This window comes from Panulirus ornatus, chromosome 31 (assembly GCF_036320965.1).
Source record: "Panulirus ornatus isolate Po-2019 chromosome 31, ASM3632096v1, whole genome shotgun sequence".
Lineage (NCBI taxonomy): Eukaryota > Metazoa > Arthropoda > Malacostraca > Decapoda > Palinuridae > Panulirus > Panulirus ornatus.
The window spans coordinates 4,836,807-4,860,088 of record NC_092254.1 but is presented as its reverse complement, the minus strand read 5'-3'; the positions used below and the strand labels follow the sequence as shown (position 1 = coordinate 4,860,088).

General features: G+C 44.5%; 2 protein-coding genes across 3 annotated transcripts in view; one reads left to right on the top strand and one right to left on the bottom strand.

Moving 5' to 3' along the window:
* Positions 1-23,267, top strand: LOC139758740 (uncharacterized). 2 transcript variants are annotated; one of them, XM_071680481.1, is made up of 6 exons: positions 1-259; positions 1,786-1,916; positions 13,039-13,813; positions 17,114-17,190; positions 17,890-18,504; positions 21,213-23,267. In XM_071680481.1, exons 3-6 carry the CDS (start codon positions 13,676-13,678, stop codon positions 23,059-23,061), a joined length of 2,679 nt encoding a protein of 892 aa, XP_071536582.1. In that variant the 5' UTR covers positions 1-259; positions 1,786-1,916; positions 13,039-13,675; the 3' UTR covers positions 23,062-23,267. The 2 variants fall into 2 exon arrangements, with proteins under 2 accessions (XP_071536582.1, XP_071536583.1); XM_071680482.1 differs by lacking the exon at positions 1,786-1,916.
* Positions 14,714-23,282, bottom strand: part of LOC139758741 (actin-histidine N-methyltransferase-like) — a 57,144-nt gene continuing 48,575 nt past the window's right edge. Inside the window, exon 12 of the mRNA XM_071680485.1 lies at positions 14,714-15,294. Coding sequence (XP_071536586.1) covers positions 15,280-15,294 — 15 coding nt within the window. The 3' untranslated portion in view covers positions 14,714-15,279. The remainder of the gene's footprint in view (positions 15,295-23,282) is intronic.

Genomic DNA, 23,282 nt, shown 5'->3' with positions numbered 1-23,282 from the left:
GCAGGACCTGCAGTGGCTCAGCAGCCCCTGGCCCCTCCTCCTTACACCCCCTACCCCAGGCAGAGAAGGGGGGAGGGAGGAGGAGGAGGAGGAGCCGGTGGAGATGCTGGTGGTGGCGGTGACAGGGCGCCAGTTGAGGGTTGCCCGTGGCCTCCGCCACACACACAGACACACACACGCACACACGACCGCTAGTGCCTCCCGCGCGCCGCCACGAAGGAGGAGGACCCACCAAGTGCAGCGTCTACCTGACCCAACCGTGAGTGTGTCCAAGCGTCCTCGCACCTGGCGTGTGTTAACACACACTCTGGGACGCACTTGTGTATGGCATGTCGCCCTCCGCCTACCGTCCCTGGTACCAAGACGAAAGGAAACTATCGAACTACTTAACAACATCCGACCGTCGTACGTTTTAAGCAGATAAAGACCGTGAGAAAAAAACACACACACACAAAAAGATCTTATGGTGGGACTATCTCATTTCTCACAGATGACTCAAACTTCTACAGTTGTACCCTATGGTGAACAGCCTTCCGTCATATTAGAGCGTGTGTGAGTGTCCTTTTGTTGACCTGTCATGCCGCCGCCAGCCATCAACAGTCTAGTCTTACAAGAGCCACCGACAAGAGCGCCTCTCATACTTGCCACCGATATACGTACACTCGCCACTGGCTTGGTCTCCTGGTTCCCGAGGAGGTGCACCAGCACGGCACCAGTGTGTGGCAGGGAACTGTGACAGTATCAACCAAGTGATAATCATTTTCTACGAATAAAACTAAAGATGGTTTTCTGAAAACACTTCATTAACATGTTAATATCCTTTAGTTCAGGATAAACATGCATTCCGTACGTGATCATATATATATATATATATATATATATATATATATATATATATATATATATATATATATATATATATATATATATGCAGGGCGGTTGGAAAAAGTTAACGTCTTCGGATGGTTTTAAATGCAATACAAAATCGTATATACAGACAACGAAGTTACATTAGTGTCGGAGCTGTACGATGACATTCATCGAACTGACAGAAAAATGCAATTTTGTATTCTAAAATTTTTTAAGAAAAGTGAAGTTTTGAATTTTACTAATATCTGAATGCGACCCGTCACCCATTACTTAAACCTACAATCACAAAGTTGAATAAAAAACATGAATGAAGTGATTTATATGTATATATATATATATATATATATATATATATATATATATATATATATATATATATATATATATATATACATTTTTTTATTGATAAAAGAGGATATAAATGTCAGAAGTGGGGGGGATAAGGGGGAAGGGTGAGATTGATTTAGAGATGGAAGAGTGAAGTAAATAAGGATTTGAGTGCCCGTCGGGGGCCTGAACATGCAGGAGGGTGTAAGGCGTGCACGGGACAAAGTGAACTGGAGCAGAGTGGTATAAAGAGTTCGATGTGATGTCAGTAGACTGGACCAAGGCATGTGATGCGACCAGGAGTAACCATGGAAAGGTCTGTCGGGGCCTGGTTGTTGATAGGGAGCTGTGGTTTCGATGCATTAAATACGACAGCTGGATAATGAATGTGAGCTGTTCAGTCTGCGTCATCGGACTGGTTTAAAAATCAAAAGGTTTGTTTTTAGGTCACCCCTCACTCTTCTCTCCTCCATGATGGGCAGATTTAAGGTTCCTAGCCTCTCCATGTAACGCAGCTCTCTTATGCCGGGGTCTGATTTTTACTGCCCTCTTCCGGACCTTCTCTATTAGCTCTTTGTGCTTCTTCAGGAGTGGAGACCGAACCTGAGAAGTTCGTGAGGCCCGGGTTCGATTTCCGGCAAGGGAGAGATTTTCCATTTATAGTTCAAGAGACGAGGCCCTGTGCTCGCACCCCTCCCTCCCCGCTGGGTACACACAAGGTAAGTACAAACGCACAAATATATACACAGACAGGTAGATGTGTGTGTGTGTGTGTGTGTGTGTGTGTGTGTGTGTGTGTGTGTGTGTGACTGTAGGGTGGTAGGGGCTTACAGAGGTAGAGAAGACGCGGGAGTGTGACCTGGGCTGTAATAAGGTCATGCATAAGGGGAAAGGAGAGGGAGGGAGAGAAGGCTTCCCCTCCCGGAAACGTCAGGAACACACACACACACACACACACACACACACACACACACACACACACACACACATGGGTAAATGTTGTGTAAGCTGGGGTGAGTGTAGGGGTGGGTGGCTCCGCCTCCACCACCGTTGTTCCAATTTCGTGGAAAAAAAAAAACAAAACATCATTTATAACCCGTGAGGAGGGAAGGGGGGAGGAGGAGGGGAGGGGGGGCGGTGGTGAGGGGTAGGGCAGGACCTTTTACCGCTAGTTATTTACGTAGGTAAGACGAGATGCCGGTCGGCCAGGATTCGCTCCCCTTACCTTAAGGATAGAACACGAGGTGTGGAGGAAGGGGAATGTCCCTCCCTCATGGTGAGAGGTCCAGGGGAAGAGGAGGAGGAGGAGGGGCCACCGCTGGGAGGAAGGAAGATGTCATGTTTATCTCTGACCTGCCGTTACAACCACGATATCCTCCTCCCTTCCTGGCTATCTTTTCGCTCCGATGGTGAGGTTGTTGGAGTGCGTCCACTTACAACCCGTCGCTTTACAACGTCAGTGGACACGGGGTCTTCCTTCTGGGTACAGGAGGCGATAGCCAATGGCGGGATGTGAGTGTAGCAGATGATGCCCGCTGTTTACACGTGCGGTAAAGCTAACACTTGGGGTAATCATATTCTTCCAATTATCATAAGAAAACAAATATAATTCAAGTGAAGATACGGGAACTGAGGAGCCTCTCGCATTACGACACACGCAAGAGATGCGAGGGGATCGCAAACTTCCGCCTCCCCCCCCCCCCCCTCTCTCTCTACGAACCTCTACTTTATTGCCAATACGTCTATTGTGGTGACCATGCAACTCCTACCTCACTGTCAGCAGAGACGCAGGATGCCACAGGGCCAATGTCGTACCTTGTAGTCTGCGAGATTACCATAGTCATCGTCTTTAACTCCATACCACATACAGGAGAGGGTCAAGTCCATACACATACACACACACACACACACACGTGCTTAACCCATATGCAGTGTACTAAGATCATGATGGTCGCTTCTTACTTTGTGCATGTATGGACTGGAGTCGTTCATGTGAGGCCAGCGTCTCCACCTTCACATACAAAACCCTACAAGCCAGACACACACACACGAGCATATAGTCATCCCTGAACACCTCCCATCACCGTACCTCCACCATGGTGTAGCTTCCCCTCGTACCGTCAACCACACTCCCATGTGTTCTCCAGGCCGTCATCAACCATGCGACCTCCCACCCCATGACCACCCCATCTCATATGAGGACCTCCCCCCTCATGCGTCTGTTCTGTTCCTCCCACAACCACATGCCTTCCTGACGTCTTCATTCCGTGGTTTGTGGTCCTGATTTCGACTGTCTTCCGTGAGTCAGCCATCTCGACCGTCCATTTCGTCCGCCCTCCAACAGTCTGGGGGACCAGGCCGAGGTCTGCCTAACCAAGACCCTCTCCACTCCACGGGGCTTGCATTCCTCTAAGCTTGCATTTCCCTCCACCCCAACATGACCTGACCTTTCAAGTGCATCTTATTCTTCCCTCTCGCATTAACTACCATTCAGTGCAGAAGCGTCCTTGATTCCACTAACAGCCGACCGCATCATCAGCATATAGTGCACGCTGGCGGCTTCCATGTCACAAAGCATCGCTCGCTCGCTCGCGTCCCTCCATGACACACACAAAAAATAACAGTAAAAAAAACTCTAAACAAGAGTGGTGACACGACACAGCCTTGGCGCACCCCTGTAACATTTCAGTCCACTCACCCACACCATCATTTCGTTTCACCCATGCGTTACACCCGTCATAACGACTGGTAACGTGGGGGGGGGGGAGCGTTACTAACGACACGGAAATGACGAGTGGTTACACACAGTCCCTCGTCCACACGCGTCACCGTGTTCAACGCGAGGGGGGGTCACTAAGTCTTCTCAGAGGACGAGGTTAGGAACGGAACCAACATTTCTGAGATCAACGAGAATTGGGTGGGGATGACACGGTCGTAATTACTGAGGCCAACTTTAATTAGCGACGCTGGAGATGAAGACGTACACGAGGCGGGTTGCAACCACCCCCGTCCTGTCCCCCACCATGACGCCCTCCACCCCTGCTTCTGCCATCTATTCTATCTATCGGTCTGTCTATCTATCTGTTTCTCTAGGGATCGTCTCTTCTTCCAGCGTACCCTCTGTTCCAGCCACTTATATATATATATATATATATATATATATATATATATATATATAGCTACTCGAACGTTATCAAGTGCAAGCGTGAGCCGGGGTAAGGTATGGGGGAGAGAGAGAGAGAGAGAGAGAGAGAGAGAGAGAGAGAGAGAGAGAGAGAGAGAGAGAGAGAGAGAACCTTCTTCAGGGATGAGGTGGGTCGTGCGTGACTGCAGGGAGAACACCACATTTGTTCAGGTGCCTCCCTCCCGTTCCCTCCCTCCCCCACGCACAGCCAGACTCCTCGCTACCCCAGAGAATCAACGTCGTCATTACAGGGGTCTTGGGGTAAGGAAACCCCAGTTAATGGGGTGGGGTAACGCAACCAGAACCCTAGTGAGAGGAAGGGAGTGTTCACGCACTCAATAAGGGTCGAGGGGTAACTCACGCACCCGCAACCCTTACTTAAGGGAGACTCAACCAAGGTCACTAAGGGGGGGCCTTACACGACCATTCCTTGGTTAACGAGGATACAGGCAATTAAGATCGTCGTTAACTGGACCTAGTCTAACTTGGCAAACCAGACTAAGGTCTTCATTAACCAGATCCCGAACTAACAACATTTCGTTAACCAAGTCCTACACACTCGCCGACCGTATTTTTCGTTAGCCGAATCCCAAACAATCAACGCACTCGTTAAGCGTATCCTTAGTTAGCCGAATCCTAGACAACCAACACACTCGTCGACTCGTTAATTAGACAAGCCTCTTGTTAAACGGATCCGTCAACAAAGAAGAAGGGCGCGCGTTAACCGGATCCCGGACAACTAACACCCTCGTTAGCCTTCCCCGACAACCAAGTTACTCGTTTACCAGGCTTAGTCTAAGGCTTTCCTCAACGAGAATCCAGACAACCAAAAGCCTCGTTTACTGGACCATCCAAACCCGGTCCTCGTTTAACTGTACCCCTAAGATCCTTGTTAACCAATTCCCAGATAACCAAGACTCGTTAATCCGATCTCAGACTCTCGTTTACTCAAGCTCTAACTCGTCCACCAGACCGTTTATCGGATCTGTACGGCTCTTGTTAACCGAACCTCGGACAAACGAGATTCTCGTTAACCGGACCACTCATCTCGGATGTGTTGAAAGGATTCTCAGCTGTGTGTGTGTGTGTGTGTGTGTGTGTGTGTGTGTGAATGGCCCCGTGTGTTGTCGTTTAATCACGTTCAAGAAACTCGCATTCATCACGGCTTCATGGCATGTCTTCCCATCTCTCCCGCACTTGTGGCTTTTTAGCTGTCGTGGTCCAGGCTTGTAGCTTGTTAGCTGTCGTGGTCCGGGCTTGTAGCCTGTTAGCTTTCGTATTCCAGGCTTCTTGTTTGTTGGCTGTCAAGGCCCGGGCTTGTAGCTTCTTAGCTGTCGTGGGCCGGGGTTTTAGCTTGTTAGTTGTCGTGGATCGGGGTTATAGCTTGTTAGCTTTCATGTCCCGGGCTTGTTATAGCTTGTTGATAATGGTGGTCTGGGCTCGTCAACTGTTAATTACGAAGGACTCGGGTTTGAAACTTGTTAACAGTGGCAGCTTGGGCTTGTAAGGCTTGTGCCTTGTTAAGACTAGTAGCTGGGATTGACAGCCTACCCCTGTTTCATGTAACACCGTTTTCTTACACACAGACTTCTTTTTATCAATTTCGTCACAAATATTGACGCTATATACAATGTCTGTCTGCTATAAAGTTGCAGGTCTGGTGTGTGTGTGTGTGTGTGTGTGTACTTTTAGTCGTTATATTTTTACTGGTTGATCTTCCTTTTACTTACGTCTGTTTTAAAAATAAAAATAAAAATCGCTATAATGTTTTCCTCATATTCAAGTTAATAAAAAAAATCAGTAACTCATTTACCGATCTTGATATCAATCAAGGACATTTTTCCCAGTCAGTCGCTAATTGTGTACAGACTTATGGCACCCGCGCCTTTATGAACGGCCCACCAAGTCATCGTGACGATCTTGAAACAGTTGCTACACACACTCGTCAAAGGCTCCATTACAGTAAAAATAAAGGCAATGGTGCATACAACTGAGCCTTTTCAAGACGGGAAGACAAAGGCCTTTCTTGGTACATACCTTGGTATCCTGCATTTGTTAATTCAATGACGCTTCGAAGGCAACAGGAGGGCCCCGCCAGAAATTGCCAACGTGGCGGGAGGACTCATTTATCAAAGCACACATCTCGCAGCTTCCAGGATGCTCATTTGCGTACCGACGCTCTGCAGGACACGAGATAAATGGGCTCTTAATACAGAGTCACCCATCAGATGCCTCAAGTTAAATCAGGGTGGTAGTAACATTCAAAATAATCATAGAGCTTTGCAACGGGGGCGAAGCCAACGGAAAACCGAACAGTGGTCGACTGTTCGTCGTGAGCCGACCCCCACCATCAGTCACGTATTAACTCACGTACAGACAACCATCTCACTCATCCCATGGCTCTGTTGCACTCTCTTATTCATTACTCATTCCCCTCATATCCTTACTCATCTTACTAGGAAGGTAAGAAGTAAATAGACTCTCGTCTATAGAAACCACTGATCCTCCCCATTTTCAACCTGTCAGACCTTATCTTTATGACCAAACCTGATTCAGAAGGATTGTTTGCCTTCCAAGAGCTCTTTGTTTACCTTCACAGGCTTGGTAAACAGACATGGCGCTAGGCCGCCGGCTTTTTACGATAAGGAGACTTCCATATGAGCGATAGTTGCGCCTCTAGTGGTGGCACTCTTCCCATGCGTTATACTTAGGTTACAGGGGATTAGAGTGAAGCAGACTTCCCGTATTTTTCACTTACTGAGCGTGTGTGTGTGTGTGTGTGTGTGTGCTCTACGACTGAACGCGTGCGAGTGAATACGCTTTTAAGCTACAGGAGCAATTTATTGAGGCGGTAGACCTTATGTAACGTAAACACCAAGCCATGGAGACGGTGAGATGGGTGATATGGGAAAATTCGTTCGTAACTGTAACTAACAGCTTGAGTCATATTATGAAATAAGCAGATGTCGAGCGAGGAAACATGAGACAGCAGGAGATATTAGAAGGACAAACCTAAATGAGGAAGCAGGAGTTGGAAATGATGAGATGAGGCCAGTTCCGCCACCAGACGATCTATCATCGTCTTAAGGAGTTATGTGCGTGCGTGCGTGCGTATAATTACTAACTCTATATTACACGGAGGGAGTTTTATACTCATGTTGTGCATATAATATCTTTACTCCTATGTGTTTAAACACACACACAGACACACACACACACAAGCCTAAGCCAGACACCCACTTTTCGATGAGGCCCCGAAGGAGGAAGGGTGTGAAAACCTGGGTTGCGTGAAAATCCATCTGCCGCGCCCAAGATGCGAACCAATGTGGGTCCCACCCCGGACGGACCCGTAGTGACCCCATGGTCACCAGTGACGCTAACAAGTTCGCTACGACGGCCCGTTCGTGTGTGTGATAGATGGACGGATAGATAGAGAAAAAAAGAGAACTACTTATTTGTTCCTACAAGGAGGGTGGTATACGTGCGTGGTGGCCACGCCTCCACCCAAACCATTTCCCCTCAGCTACCCACACCTCACGCCTTCATCAATGGGTCGCCACAACGCTTGCCGGCACTACGTACTTCCCTGACGACCCAAGTACACACGTCTGGTGCGGCCGTGACCTGCAGTACAATACACTCGCCTCCTCTCTGGCCAGGAAAATAGCCGATCAAAGATTCCGTTCTCCTGTGAGGCAAATCACCTCAGATTTCGCAGAATTCTCACAAGCTTACATCATCATGGGCTTTCTAGGAGCTAGAATGTCGCCATGGCTCGCCTGACACTCCCGTCTGCCAAGGTGGGCAGACTGAGGGACGGCTTCTCATCTCGCCCTAACTCAATGTGTCCAGTTCTGGTGCCAGGGTTGGCTGAATGCTTCTGCATCTTCTCCAGCAACTTTAATAATCTCAGTCGGACGAGTGGACCGAACTGCTGCAGAACAGTCCGGCTTGGTTCGAATTGGTCGTGTGTGTGTGTGTGTGTGTGTGTGTGTGTGTGTCACAAGGCCTGGACTGTCCCAGCAGGAGAGCAAGAGGCATTAATTTAAGAGTTGCTTCTTGGTCCGCCAGGGTGTGGGTGCAGGTGTTCTGGGGAGTGGCTTTAAGGGGGGGGGGGGGAGAATGACTCATGTGGGGAGTGGCTTTTGTGGGTAATGGCTCTTGTGGTTAGTGGCTCTTGAGGGTAGTGGTTTGATTGGAATGATTATTTCGGGATTTATGTGTGGGGGACGTATGTTGCCAGTGGCTGAATAGAGAAGGGATGTCGTGTGGGAAGTGGCACTATTTTTCTTTTTCCTGAGTAATGTACAGGACTACTGGGTAACGTGGGGCCACAGCTTTACTGGTAGTGGCTACTGCAGTGGTGGGATGGGTCATCAGTGGCTTGTTTGAGGATGTGTTCCCATCAGTGGCTTATCAGCAGACTGGCTCTAGTTCTTGGCTCATGGGAGACTTGCGAGGAGTAGCTTGGGTGTGGTGGAGTGGTGTATGTAGGGAGGAGTGTGTGTGTGTGTGTGTGTGTGTGTGTGTGTGTGTGTGTGTGTGTGTGTGTTGTGGCGCTTCCTCGGCGGGTTTATGTGGGGGGCTGTCCAGCCTAGGCGGTGGCTTGAGCGGGAGTGGCATGTGTGGGAAGAGGAGCATATGTCGGGTGTCGACGCCGAAGGTGGTGTGAGGGGCGGTAATTCATGCCCGGTTACTTAGCGACGATGAGGGGTTGGTGGGGGGGGGGGGATGGTTCTTTAGGGGTAGTAGGGGGTCGTAGGAGGTTTGGGGTTCGTGTGGGGTGGTGGACTGGGGAACGGGGGTTGGTCGTGATGGGTGGCTGGGGAAAAAAAATGAATATGGAACTGTGCCGTGCATGTGGAGGGTAGGGAGGGTGTACCACTGGAGGGAAGGGGTTGGGGGGGGGGGGTTGTATCAGGAGGGGTGTAGCCTGGCCTCCGTCATCAACAGACCCTTAAGTCTTGCCTCCACCACACTCACCGGCCCCCTCCCCCCTTGTGTGCCTTGCCCCATCACCCCGACCCCCCCCTGCTGGCCTTGCCCCATCTCTCTACCCACTGCTGACCTTGCCCCATCACCCCGCCCCCCTGCTGGTCTCACCCCATCACCTCACCCTGTCAACCACCTCACTCCATCTATGTCGGTGTATTGCACCCGCCGAACCTTCTATCCTTGCCTTCACCTTCCCCGGGATATATAATCCCTTCATCTACACTCTCACGTTCTTGTCTGTGTCTATCTAGACAATACATATTCTATAACTCCACCACTTATAAACCAGCTCACTCTCCACTCCATCTATACCACATTCTCCCATGGACCACGAAGCATAAAACCTGTCAATTAAAGACATCTCTAAATGATTTACAGTAAAAATAGGGAGAAACGTAAGCGTTGCTCGTAAACTACAGTCGGACCCGAACAACGGTACGACCCTTGACCACGTCAGTACGACCATTTGGTATGCTGACCAGGCCTTTGACCAAACGGTCACGTTATCAGTCACTCCATATCATACCCAAAGGTCGTAGGGTCTAGCTGGAGGTCATACCGTCGTGCCTGAAGGTCGTACCGTCATGAGTAAAGTGCTCTTCTCCAATGACGCGGTAAAACTCAGACACGTAAATTCATGTTATTTTACGTCGCTTGTGCATGATTATGACATATGCCTGCATGACGTGTGTGTGTGCGCTGGTGGGTGGGTGGTATATCAAATATATACATATTCGCAGGCTCACAACTACATGTATGAATAAACCCAAATATAATAAATTCGTAAAAGCCCGGAAGTAATTCCTTACATCACATGTACGTGGAGGGGCTTTAAGACATTCATGTTCACGAGGGCGTCTCTCTGTAAGGAGCCAGCTGAAGACACCGATCCATCACCATCATAAAAGCATCTTCAGGAGTGAAGTGAAATGGATGAACGGTAGAAATAGACCCGTGAGAGGCGGGGGACATAACGGCAAGGGGAAAGTTGAATAGTCAAGCAGGTTATATGCGAGCGAGGAGGACGCCCAAGTAGCAGTGGCGGGGTGAACACGGAGGGTAGGCTCCCTCTGTGGAAGACCTCGTCTCTCATTGGTTCCTGACGGGTTGTAACGTACGATCTTGTCCAGTGATTTAAAGAGCGAATGACTGAAGGTCGTGTATCCTTGAGGAGAGCTTGTGTGACATGTGGACGCTTCAACTTGTGTTGTGCTGTCGGTATATACATGTGTGTGTGTGACATCTGTTGTCTTGTGTGGCTGTTTCCTTGACGGGTTCTCCCCACACGCAACCTGGGTGCACCTCACTGGAGGCTCAGCGTGATGTGTCTGGAATGGGTGGCGAAGGTGGCTTCCCACAACTTCCTTTAATGACACGTGAATTCTCAACGTCGGATCTATGGATGGGTAAGACCTGGTTTCGACTGCAGGGTGTTGGTCGTGGCCCAAGTCTTCGTGATCCTGTGGCGGCTCCAAGTTCTGAGTGGGTTCGTTTGGGGTTGTACATCAGTTGGGTGTTGCTGGAACTTAAGATTCGGGAGTGTTCCCTCCTCTCTCTACTGCAAACTGAGGACATCTGGCCCCTGCGGACGTTCTTGCGTGCTGTTCCCCTGGGGAGGCTCTCTCTCTCTCTCTCTCTCTCTCTCTCTCTCGTACTCCAGGTGTTAACGCTGTCGTTTCGGGGAGACTTTCCGTTCGTGACGTGTGGGTTTGAGACGGGTTTCGCTGCGCGACAAGACCCCTTTGCTAGATGTCTCTAATGCTGGGTGGAGGAAGGCGCTCTCTGACGTTCGTGTTATCTCTGCGGACACCTTCTAACGGCATCAGAGCGCTGAACGTCCACGACCAGCAGAGCTTTATGTAGGCGGAAGTGGTGTGGTAACCGGAAGATCCTTGTAAAGAGAACGTCTTGGGACTTGGAATGCTGTTGTTTCAGCTTAGTTCATACAGTCACTCTCAAGACAAAGACTTGTTCTAAACTGCCTCCTTAGGACGTGATCTGGTGGTCTTCGTCAATGACCACCACGGGTCGTGAAGAGGTTCAAGGTGTGCGCCTTAGGCACCACATTCTTTTAAAACTACAGTGCACGTACCAAACACAAAGATTCAAGTATATATATATATATATATATATATATATATATATATATATATATATATATATATATATATATATATATATATATATATCCGTCAGAAAGCAATTAGACGGGTGCGGAGAGGCGGTGTGTGTGTGTGTGTGTGTGTGTGGCTCGTTCAGTATAAGCAACAGTGGCGGACACTGGGGCTGGAGGCCACACCGCACAAAATGCCGGAAAAGGGCAAATATTTTCACTAGAGGGAAGACTCAAGTTACGGCCGCCCCCACACACACGCGCCGCCATGGGGGCCTCCTACCACACACTTAACACAGGTCCTCCTTATCCCACATTAACAAAGCCCCTCCTCTCTCCTCATTACTTAACACAGGCTCCTACCGTCAGACTCAACACAGGTCCTCCACTACAGGTTCTAACCAAACGCCTTCTCGCCCCACGCTACCACGGGTTCCCTCCCTCCATCAACAAAAGACGTATTCCACAAGACTAAAGGTTATCACAGGTCCCCACCATCACATGAAAACGTCCTCCCCTTCCATCATACTGACCCAAGAGACACTGGTCTCCTTCCATCATACAGACACAGTGGTCCCCTTCCATCATAGTAACACAAGTCCCCATCATCACATTAAAACAGGTCCCTTGCATAATACTAACAAGGGACCCCACCACCACCACATTAAAACTGACCCCCCCCCCCCGTATTACTGACATGGGAACCCACTATTATTACATTGCAGACAGGTGCCCTTGTCATCATACCGACACAGGTTCCACAACGTTAACATCGGAACGTAAGTACTCCAAACCCATCCATGGTACTTCGTTACAAGTCTTCTGTTTAAAAGTACCGAGAAAAAGCACTTCGTGGATAACGCGTTTCAGTAAAACGTTCGTAGAATGTACGGGTGACTAAGAGCGTACCAAGCGACAGACGGTCGTTGTAGGAAGAGGATGTGAGCTGATGGGGAGGAGGTCTGGCAAGAGGAATGTTGAAATACGCGAGATGATGACATGGGGCCGCGAAGTGTGGCGGATGACAGAGTCAAGGTCGCACTGCTCACGTGGCAGTGCCAGAAAGCGGTGCAAACTGAAGGACAGTGATCTATGGCAACAGTGATAAGCATTATCTTCGTACGGACCGATTATAACAGCTCCTCTTGTAAAGCACTTTTTTTTTTTCTCCCCCGTCCCCATTTTCCGAAATAAAGTCCATGAGAACTGTGGGGCCCAACGAGAGTAGTCTTGCCCAACGCCAGAAATCCTACGCCTTCCACCACCCGCTTGTATATTTACTGTCTGAGTGTCGGAGGTGAGGCGCGGGGCAGGACACTGCTACTGGCGCGCAGTAGCCCACCCGCCGGATGCCCGCCCCTCACCACAGGGGGTAGGTAGGTAGGTCCATGGCTACTTGTTCCCCGAGACACAGCCTCAAGTAGACTTTCCCTTACTTCATCCCGTTGCTATAGCTTCTATCTTAAGATTTTCTTGATTTTTATTCCATCTGTGAGTAACAATCATCTTAAAACTGATCAAACTAACACGATATTTATGACTGTTTCAGGTCCCCGGGCCAACCAACCAACCAACCAACTTCCCCCCGAGGGAGAGCGTCCAGGAAGTAAGGGTGTGCAGGTCGGGCGGCCGTGGCCACAAGCACCTCCTCACGGGTGGTAGGGACTGGAGCAGGTCACAGTAATGTAACAGATGTGTGTCAGTTACTGTGGTCGCCTGTACCAGGAACAAGAGGCCATCTGTGAGGCTGCACCAGGAAGCTGTGCAGACCGCCACCCGGGCCGCAAACCCTCGCTCCCACCACCAACCTAACCAGACGAAGAAGAACACTGGTTCTCTTTGTTCTCCGGAGGTAAAACAACAATGCATCTATGACTCAGGAAACTACAAGAACGAAAGAACAAGAGAACGACCACACAGCCCCGGGCGGAGGTGTCGAACGCGTCTCTCAAGACCCCTCTTGACCGGGAGGTGTCAGGCAGTGTCAGCCACAACCCACCCAACATGTACACAAGTATTCCTGACCAACTTTGTCAAGGGTTCTTTGTTCGTATCTCATTCACTAGACTAGAAACAAGTTCTCGGCCGGGGGAAACACCCATAGAGTCATCATAATTACACGACCTGGCAACAACAAACAACGTTAAGAGCGTGGCCCTAGGAAGAGAAGTGCAGGACTTATAGTGATGAAGTGGCTGGGGATGTCCGGAGTGGGCGGGCAGAAGCCGTTAATAAAGGGTCCTTTGGTGGGGTGTATCCTGCTCCTGTTGCTGGCCCAACCCAACCACTGTGCCCACCACCGCCACCACCACCCGACGCTTACAGTAAGACCAAGCAACCAACCAAGCCTCTGTTTCCATCACCTGTCCACCAGCCATCACATCTCCCATCATACCTTACATGTCCACCAGTCATCACATCTCCCATCACACCTTACATGTCCACCAGTCATCACATCTTCCGTTACACTTCACCTGTCCACCAGCCATCACATCTACTGTCACACCTTACCTGTCCACCAGGCCCCCAGACCATCATCATAACAACAACCACCCACAATTCCTATTATGAATAGCACTAACCTTATTGCTACCTTTACTGACACCTGTAATATTATGGAAGTGTCGCTGCCATCACCAAGTACTCTACATTACACTATTCCTTGCAGTTACTGCCCCTGCTTTTATCACTCCTACTTCCACTGCTGTGCCACCTGCTACAACTCTTCCAACACTATAATACATTCAAACTCTGACTACAATACAACTCACACTCTCAATACAATAAACTGAATCTAAAATTTTGAAAGTACTTCTAAGCCATGACTGGGATCAATTAACGATGGGAGGAAATTGGCCCAAATTTGTGAGACTGTATCATCAGAAAGGAGTACAGTATCACTCCAAAGGAGACCAATATAACCTGCTCCTACTTGGACTGCAGCCTTGGAGGTGCTTCAGAAGCCTTGTAAAATGCATCCTGAGGTTGCATAATTAGCTAAGCTCTCACCATCCAGTCTCCTCTCCTCTGGTTCAAACTTATCATTATGGCCTTAGAGATGTTTCCTTACTTCTTCATCTAACTTCTGTATTTTTCATTCCTGGTTCTGATTCCTCACTAAGTCTCAACTTCATAAAGCCTCTCAGTTCATTCACATGCTTCTTCAAACAATGTCTCCAGTAATACAGTGAAACATGAACTCAAAAGCTAATAGAAATGTATTTCATTTTTTCATGTTGAGCATTCAGTTAATTTGTCATGTGAGACCCAAGTCTCCATTCACACACAAATTAGTTACAACACACGTGATCTCAGATAATTTCTCTGGTATCATCTGATAAATTAACCATCATCAGTTCTCTCCATCTTTCCATAACTTCTGTGGCCTACCTACTCTATATATACTTTACCAATATACAATAAATCCTCTTAAAGAACCTGCAACCTATGTTTTGCATGATTATGCCATCTAAGACTATCATCAGTGCAACTTTCTAATGACTCTTTCACATTAATTATACTGCTCTAGTTTACTGCTTAACCTGACCTATAAAAACTACCTGGGGTTTCATGCTCATCCATCAGGCTTGGAACAGCTATTTGTTCATGCATATTATTCAAGCTAATAAATATTCATAACTTTGGTAACGATAATCATACCATCATAAAAAATCATAATGAACATAATGAAAATAATGAGCAGTATATGTATACAAAAAGAACTCATATTTTCTACCTTTACAGTACTTTTGAAGACCAATATCCTTGTATGATCAAGAAACGGTTTCCCTTATACCTTCATGAGCTGAAATGAAATGAAACATTATATTAAAACATTATGAATATCCATGGATCAAGTGAATTTTCTTACTGTTTGCTCCATGAAGGAGCATCAAGAAACTGTTCATTAGAATGTAAAGTCTCTGAGAATTTGGATTAGATCTTTTGGGAGGAAATCTAGAAGTGATAAGCTCTAGTGGACACTGTAGCTTCTACATAGCTTAAAGTACATGTAGTTTCAGAGCAAAATTGTTAAATCATGAAGCAAGAAAAATACTGCAAGCAATGCTAAAGACATGTTGCTGTAATACATATAAACAACACTTGTGTGCACACAGACATAAGATAGAAAGCAGTTATGTGTATATCTATAGCTTATATTTTTCTAAAAACTTTGATCTGCCCCCTATTTTTAAAGGTAGGTTCACCACCTTCTTAAAACTTTGACAACTCTGCTTCTTACTTCAACATTTCTTTACCCATTCCTTATGTTTAACCTATGGTCTGATTTCAATTTGGGATTTTGTCAATGATTATAGCTTTCAGTGTACAGAGAAATGCCATATGTATTCAACAAACAAAAATACATCCAGAGCAGGGTACTGTTTAGTCAGTATGATGAACAGCTGATGGGGATAATTTTCTAATAAATTTAGTCTTGTTTGCCTGTAAGAAATGAGTTTGATGATTCATGTTTATGACTAATCAAGATTCACTTGCCATATCAAATAACTTTCTAATAATCCAGCATAAATCAGACAGTAAGGGGCTCCTTTCTTATTGGTAGAATACAAAAGGCTGCTTTTCTCCTGTTGTAATGTTCTTGAGAATTCACCTTTACATCTTGAACTCTGGCTTCAACCTTCATCCCAGGGAAAACAATGTCACTTTTCACCTCAGTTTTCACTTATGCTGCTATGAAGGCTTCCAATATTTAGCCTATTGTAACATATCATCTCTTATACAACTGTGTAATATCTTTAATTTCACTTCATAGAGATCATAAGACAATACACAAAATATAACTGGGCACAACTTTAACCCTTTCAGTCTGCAATTAATTTTTATGGCCCATCCCAGTGAACAATACAAAACTTTTCTGAAAATTTAGGACTTAACTGTTTTTAGTTTAGGAAAAATATGTTATCTATCAGACTGGCAAATCATATGTATGCAAGATATATCACTTACATTTCATAATTTTTTATATGATTAGTTGCAGTTAATTGTCAAAACTAATGTTTTCTCTTATGAATTAGGAGTTCAGCATTTGTCATTTAGGAAAAATAACTTACTTACCCAACTGGCTAATCATAAGCAAAGGTAGAATGGGATCAGCATGGCCATGGGAGCTGTAGATGGGGGTGGGCCAGACTCAAAAGAGTCCATAGAAAAGGTGCATACCTTCCTATCATGGTCCTATTGGGTTAAAGAGGCTTCAACCAATTCCAGTGACTCATCCTTTGTTTGAGTTGCCATCTATGGCCAGCCAACAGAGCCTAAAATGCACACAGCATTTAGCATGAAAAGGGGAAATTACATGTGTCGACTGACATTCATTGCACCCAGCTACATAAAAAATTACTGACATCCATAACACTGAAAGGGTTAATGAATGCCCAAGGAGTCAAATCATTCTACTAATTCCTAAATACTTCTAACTAAATGTAAGTTATAATAACATTCAAAGATGCTAGTGAAATGCACAATTATAATAAAAGAAAACAGGGGTTTCATGGGTCAGAGAAGTATTGTTATTTATGCATAGGCGTTTTGCATTTATATCAGAATTACCAGCACAGTTCAGTAATGTGTGATATCATTTTGTTTCATAAATCCTGCAGGTTGGTACTGTTAAGCTGCGTCCAGAACGAGATGCTCTAACACCACCTACTGTGACATCATTCCGACCACCTGATAAGTAAGGCAAAACCATCATTCTATATCAAAGTTTTGGCATAGCTAACAATAACAGCTACAAAACAGTCATTACATCTTATTCTCCATTACTATACTTAGTATTGCCCTCATGTCTCCAGATGATCTTTCTGTCCAACTCATCTTAGGTCCCTCTCTTTAGAACTTTGGTGAATCCATGGCATCTGACAAGACATGGCACAAGTCTTTGCTTACTATATACCCTTTCTTTGGCTCCTCCAATTCTTCCTGTTCTCTAATGCATTGTTTTCTTTCCAGTTATTCAGACATAGTACTCACAAAAGGAGCAGCTTTTCCCTTTACTCTGTCAACAGCAGCAACTCTCTTGATTTTCTTCAATCAGCTATATATATTTTTGACAAACAATCTTTCCTCAACCTCAAAACGGGCTTGGCATTATTTGAAATCTTTTTTTGTTTCATACATATACATTTGAGTGATACTCAAAAGAAAGAACATGGGAGCACAAAATTTACATATATTCTAAACTTAAGTATCAAATCTTCATAAACTGTATATAAATAATATGGTATCAGAGTTCTATACTTTGAGTAAACATGAAAATTTATCTATTTATGACATATACCAGTTAGATAAAGAATTAAGTTATCTTAGAAATTTCACTATGCTATGCAGCCTTTTTTCAAAGTTCACTTTTAAAGGGTAGTAATGTACCTTGCAGAGGAGAAAATGGGAAACATGCTGTTGGCTTAACTGTTCGAGGTGAACAAAGCAGCAGCAACAGCCCACCAGTGGTAGCCAGTCGCTTACCTTCCAGCGCCACCTACTCAGCCTATCCTCGTCACAATATCCAACAAGGTGCATATTACCACAGGCCTACTGCACCAATTGCAACAGCTATCTCAGGTTCAAGGCCTTATGCAGGTCTAAATGAAGATAATCCTCTCTTTGACCGCCAACAGAGAATCTCAGCATCCAAAGCCCAAAGTATACCTGCTTTAACACCACGAGGGAGCCGTGTATCTGCAGCTACATTGACACCCACAAGTAGATATCAATCTATGCATCTAGATGCAGGTGCAAGTGTAACATTATCATCAAAGAGAGCAGTTCCTGAGCCTATGGAGAAGAGTCAAGCATTAAATGTGAACCCAACTGAAGCAGAAGGTGGATGGGCTGAAATGGACACTGCAGGAAAGGGTGGTGTGTCAGAGGGAGGCACTGATGTGATGGGCAGTATATGGAGGAGAAGGAGTCACAATCCTCATTCTTCCTATAGTCGCCATGACACTTTTGGCCATAACATAACTGAGGATTTAACACATCTTGAAAATGAGTAAGTAGGTCCCCCGTTTGTTTTCTTATTTTTTCCCATAGAGTATACAGTAAATCCACTGTAACACTGATACAGAACTAAAAAAGATGAAAATCCTCCTACCTTAAATTAGGGCACTCAGTTTATTTCTGTCCATCATTATCATTTTCATTTTCTGACAGTACAAAAAAATGTGACATGAACAATTTCCTCCATGCAACAAGGTCTTCTTCACAAGTCAGCAAGTTTCAAGACCACTAAGTTACTCACCTTCATTCATTCACTTACTTATTCACACCATCACACATACAATGAATTGGTAAACCAACTAGACACCCTAGGGTTACTTTAGATGTGAAGAAACTGTTGCTACTAATCAAAAAAGCTAAACAAAATACATGACTTACATGTAGAAGTTAAGAAACATGAAACAAGTGTTACACTGAGAGAGAGAGAGAGAGAGAGAGAGAGAGAGAGAGAGAGAGAGAGAGAGAGAGAGAGAGTTTATCACTCGACAAATAGTTAAGAAAGGATGTTCAGTATATCTGTAAAGTGTACCAAGTTGTCGAAATATATACAACAGTAAAGAGAGAAAGTTTTTCAAATTCAAATCTTAAGTGTTATGTACATTTATTCAAAACAAAATTTTGAGCACTGATTTACCATGCGCTGTAATCAAGCTAATATACTGCATTTGGCCCACACAGAAATTACTTATCAGATGTAAATACCAAAACACAACATTTTTCATTTGTAGTTTTACTTAAATATTTTTCCTATAGTATCTTCTTACAGCACCTACCTTTTAAAGATGTAGAAAACTAGATTTTTTTTTTATTTACAAACCATCCCCTGATTATCTATTTTTTATGGTGGTGTTCTAAAAATAATTTTCATTAGCATGGAAGGGTCACCCTCAAGAGGCCTTAGTTTTCATAATTTTGCTGTATTTTGTGATAATCTTTTTCATGCATGTTTGTCATTTTCCGTGACAGCTAGGGAAAACAAGGAACAGAAGAAATTGCCTCATTCACTCTCTGTCTTGCATAATGCACTGAAACCATAGACCCCTCTCCATAACCAGGCACCACACACTTATCCTTAGTGTCCCCTACCCACTTCATATGCACTGGTTCAGCCCACTGACAGCACATATGTGTACCATATTGCTCCGATTCACCCTGTCTCTTGCATAACTCACACCTTCCTGATGTTCAGGCCCCAAATCAGTTTTGGTTTACCCCTTTTCCTTGTTCCTTCCACTTCTGACATGTTTACCCTCTCAGTCATCCTCTCCATATGGCCACACTATTTCAGCATAACCTTTTCGGTTCTCTTACACAATCCTCTTCCTAATATCTCTCTCTCTCTTAGCCTTACCCTCTTCACATCACATATCCTCAAATATTTCATTCCCAGCACATCTACCCTATTCTTTATATTTTTGTCAAAGGAACATGCTTTATATTCTTACAGCAACAACAAAACTACTATGCCATCAAACATAACATCTTTGCCCTTAAAGGCAGTGACCTCTCTTTCCACATATTCATCAATTTGTCCAGGATCTTTACCCCTTACCCACCCTATGACTCAATTCTTCTCCCTTAGTTCCATTCCACTCCCAGATATCAAACACATTCCACTTCCTCCAAGTACTCTCCATTCCAACTTACACTCTACATAACTGAGTCTCTTCAATGTTAAACCTAAAATCCTTGTTTTTATTCACATATACTCTCAATTTTCTTCTGTCACACTCACCCAAGTTTAAACATCAGGTTCTGCAGTTTCTAACTCAAATCTGCCACTAGCCCCAAGTCATTACCAAACAACTGGCTCATCTCCCAGGAAACCCTACCCTAACAGACTGCATATATGCTTTCTTTCCAAGACTCTTGTATTCACCTCCCTCACCACTCCATACATACACAAATACAGAAATCAAACAGCCATTGTGACATCACATCACCCTTACTACAGACACGCTTTCACCTGGTACCACTCCCCCTCCTCTCTACCTACTCACACACATGCCTTACTCTTTTAATAAAAACTCTTCAGTGCTTCTAGTAGCTTTCCTGGCACCATATATTCAAGACACCTTCCACATAGTAGCTCTGTCAACCATATTACATACTTTCTCCAAATCCATAAATGCCATATGCAAGCCCTTCTATTTCTCTAAGTATTTCTCGCATACAATTTTCATAGCATACATCTAATCCACATTTTTTCGACACCTGAGGGCACATTCTCCCTCCTCAATCTGAAACTCTGTGCATGCCACCACCTTCTCAATCACCACTCTCCCATATTATTCATCAAGCTCACTTAACAAACTTATACCTATGTTTTGTGAACATTCATTTTTGTCCCCTTTGTTTAAACAATGGCACTATACAAGCATTCTGCCAACCCTCAAGCACCTCATCATGAGCCATACATACACTAAAACTCCTAACTAACAATAACTACACTATCACCTCCTATCTTGAGAAATTCAACTGCACTCCCATCAACTCTAGCTATTTTACCACACTTCATCTACAGATAAGTTTTCACCACCTCTTTTCTTTTCACCAAACCACTTCCCATGACCCTCAAACTTCACATACATCCACATCCAGATCATCCCACATCTGCCACCTTAATAAAAATATGAATCCATAAAATGAACTGTCCTTTGGAAAAGTATGTTTTCAATAAAAAAAAAATCATCTTTACAGATATGCACCACGTTCAAATCAAGGAAGAGGAGCTCATCAAACTTTCTCATATTCCCCAGATATAGAATACTCAGCACAGAATTCAAGAACACTTATCTATCCACAAGAAGAAGGTGCTACAGGTAATTCCAATAGGCATAATCATTACCAACAGCCATCTGAGTCTAGAGAAACCTCAAAAAACATTTTTGGTAGAGGAACTTTGTCTCGCAATCCTACACATCATGTTCGTCAACCTGTTCATCGAACATCTGGTCCCTTTCACAGAGGATACATGTCTAAAGACAATAGCCAGCAGAGGCATATCAATCATAAGTATGATCAAGTGGGAAATAATTCTCATCATGACAACTCATCTATTCAAAACACAGACAGAAAAACAACCTACCAAAATGCTCTATCCACTACTATAATCCCTCACAGACCCCTTAGTATGAGGGAAGTTCAACAGTTGAAAAATATATCTGAAATAGGAGATTTACTGCACTTTTTAAAAAGGAAAGGCATTGCATTTGGTCAACTTCTTGAATTTGTAAAAAGTAGAGCGACTAAACAAGAAGTCTTAGATTTCCTTGACAGACCAGACATTTTAACAACTACATACAAACCACCAGTAACAAAATCCTTCAATGAATCTCCAACTAATTTTTCATTTAGGGATGAAGATTATGAAGTCACTGCTTTAAGAAAAAAATCCCATCTGTTAACAAAGTCAAGTGAGACCTCTAATATACCTCTACTTTCCAATACAAATTCAGATACATCCTTTAATGAAGGCATCATGCATGACTCTACAGAATCTGATACATCATATAGCCACAGCACTCTACTGTTTACAAGTCCGGAGGATGGACTGAAAGATGATGAACTTACAAAAGAAAGTCAAAGAAATGGAGATCAAGAAAAACAAAGGAATAGAAAGAAAAACAGAAAAGACAGACGTAAAAACAGAAAAAATAAAGGAAATAAAAAGAAGAGGCAAAGAGGTAGGAAGGAAAAAACAAAGACCCACCCTGATTTTGTTTTTACCACAGTAATACTACCAATAAACAAAGAGAGTGATGTACAAGATGTAGAAACATCAGAAACCCAATTGCCATATACTCCAAGATCATCCACAAAAGAGCCACCTGTTTTAATTGTGGAATCAGGCATTTCAAATTCATCATCAGTAACACCCATTTCACGTACCATTTCTTTTCCTAATCAAACACAAGTTGTAACACTGCCAACCGAAAGGGCTCCAGTTACTCCATCATCCTCAACAACCACATTACCACTAATACCAACAACTTTATCAGATACATCAACAATGGAAAGAAACCCACTTACCTCAAGATCAACCTCATCTTCTATGCCTGAAGAACCTCAAACAGACATTCCTACTCTATCACCTCCGAACAAAACTTCAGAGGTATCTATCATTTCTATTGCTGTTATGAAAGCTCCAATAAATGAAACAAGAAAAAAGCATGGTGATGAAACAGTATTTGAGTATAGTAAACCATTGACAAAGAGACCAAAGCAGCACAAACCACATCAAGATATGTATGGATTGCATAATGACAGTCTCAACCCACCAAAGGTAATGCTTGAGACTCCTCAGCACACCTTAGCACCAACTCCCAAGAAAACTGAAAATGAAATTGGAAGAAGAACCAATCTTGTACCAGAGCAACATACAGATGACTACGTTTTCCCGATCAAAGGCATCTTAATTATCAGTGGAGTGATGGGTGCACTAGCAGTTTTCACACTAGTGGTTCTTATATCATATGCAGTCATTAAGTGCTCCAAAAAACCTGTTGTTAATAATTACCAAGTTTCAGAGCAAAAGCCAACAACCTAACAAAGACCATTTGTAATTTCATAACTTCATGTAAACAAATGCTTTAACATAAACCTTAAAGACTAAAGTACCTCCATCAAAGAAAAGCTCACCACCAGAATTACTCAAAGCAGTGATTAAAAGCATTAAGTATATAAACTAAATCATACGGACATTGTCATGTTATTAATCAATTTAGTGTAATCACATTAAATCTATTTTACTTACTTTCATGTCATTGC

Bases quoted from the DNA above. Each gene is read 5' to 3' on its own strand.
- LOC139758740 (XM_071680482.1), top strand. From the start codon at position 13,676: ATGAAGTGGCTGGGGATGTCCGGAGTGGGCGGGCAGAAGCCGTTAATA. The intron at 17,191-17,889 runs GTAAGGCAAAAC...TGTACCTTGCAG, and splicing joins TCATTCCGACCACCTGATAA to AGGAGAAAATGGGAAACATG. The intron at 18,505-21,212 runs GTAAGTAGGTCC...TCATCTTTACAG, and splicing joins TTAACACATCTTGAAAATGA to ATATGCACCACGTTCAAATC.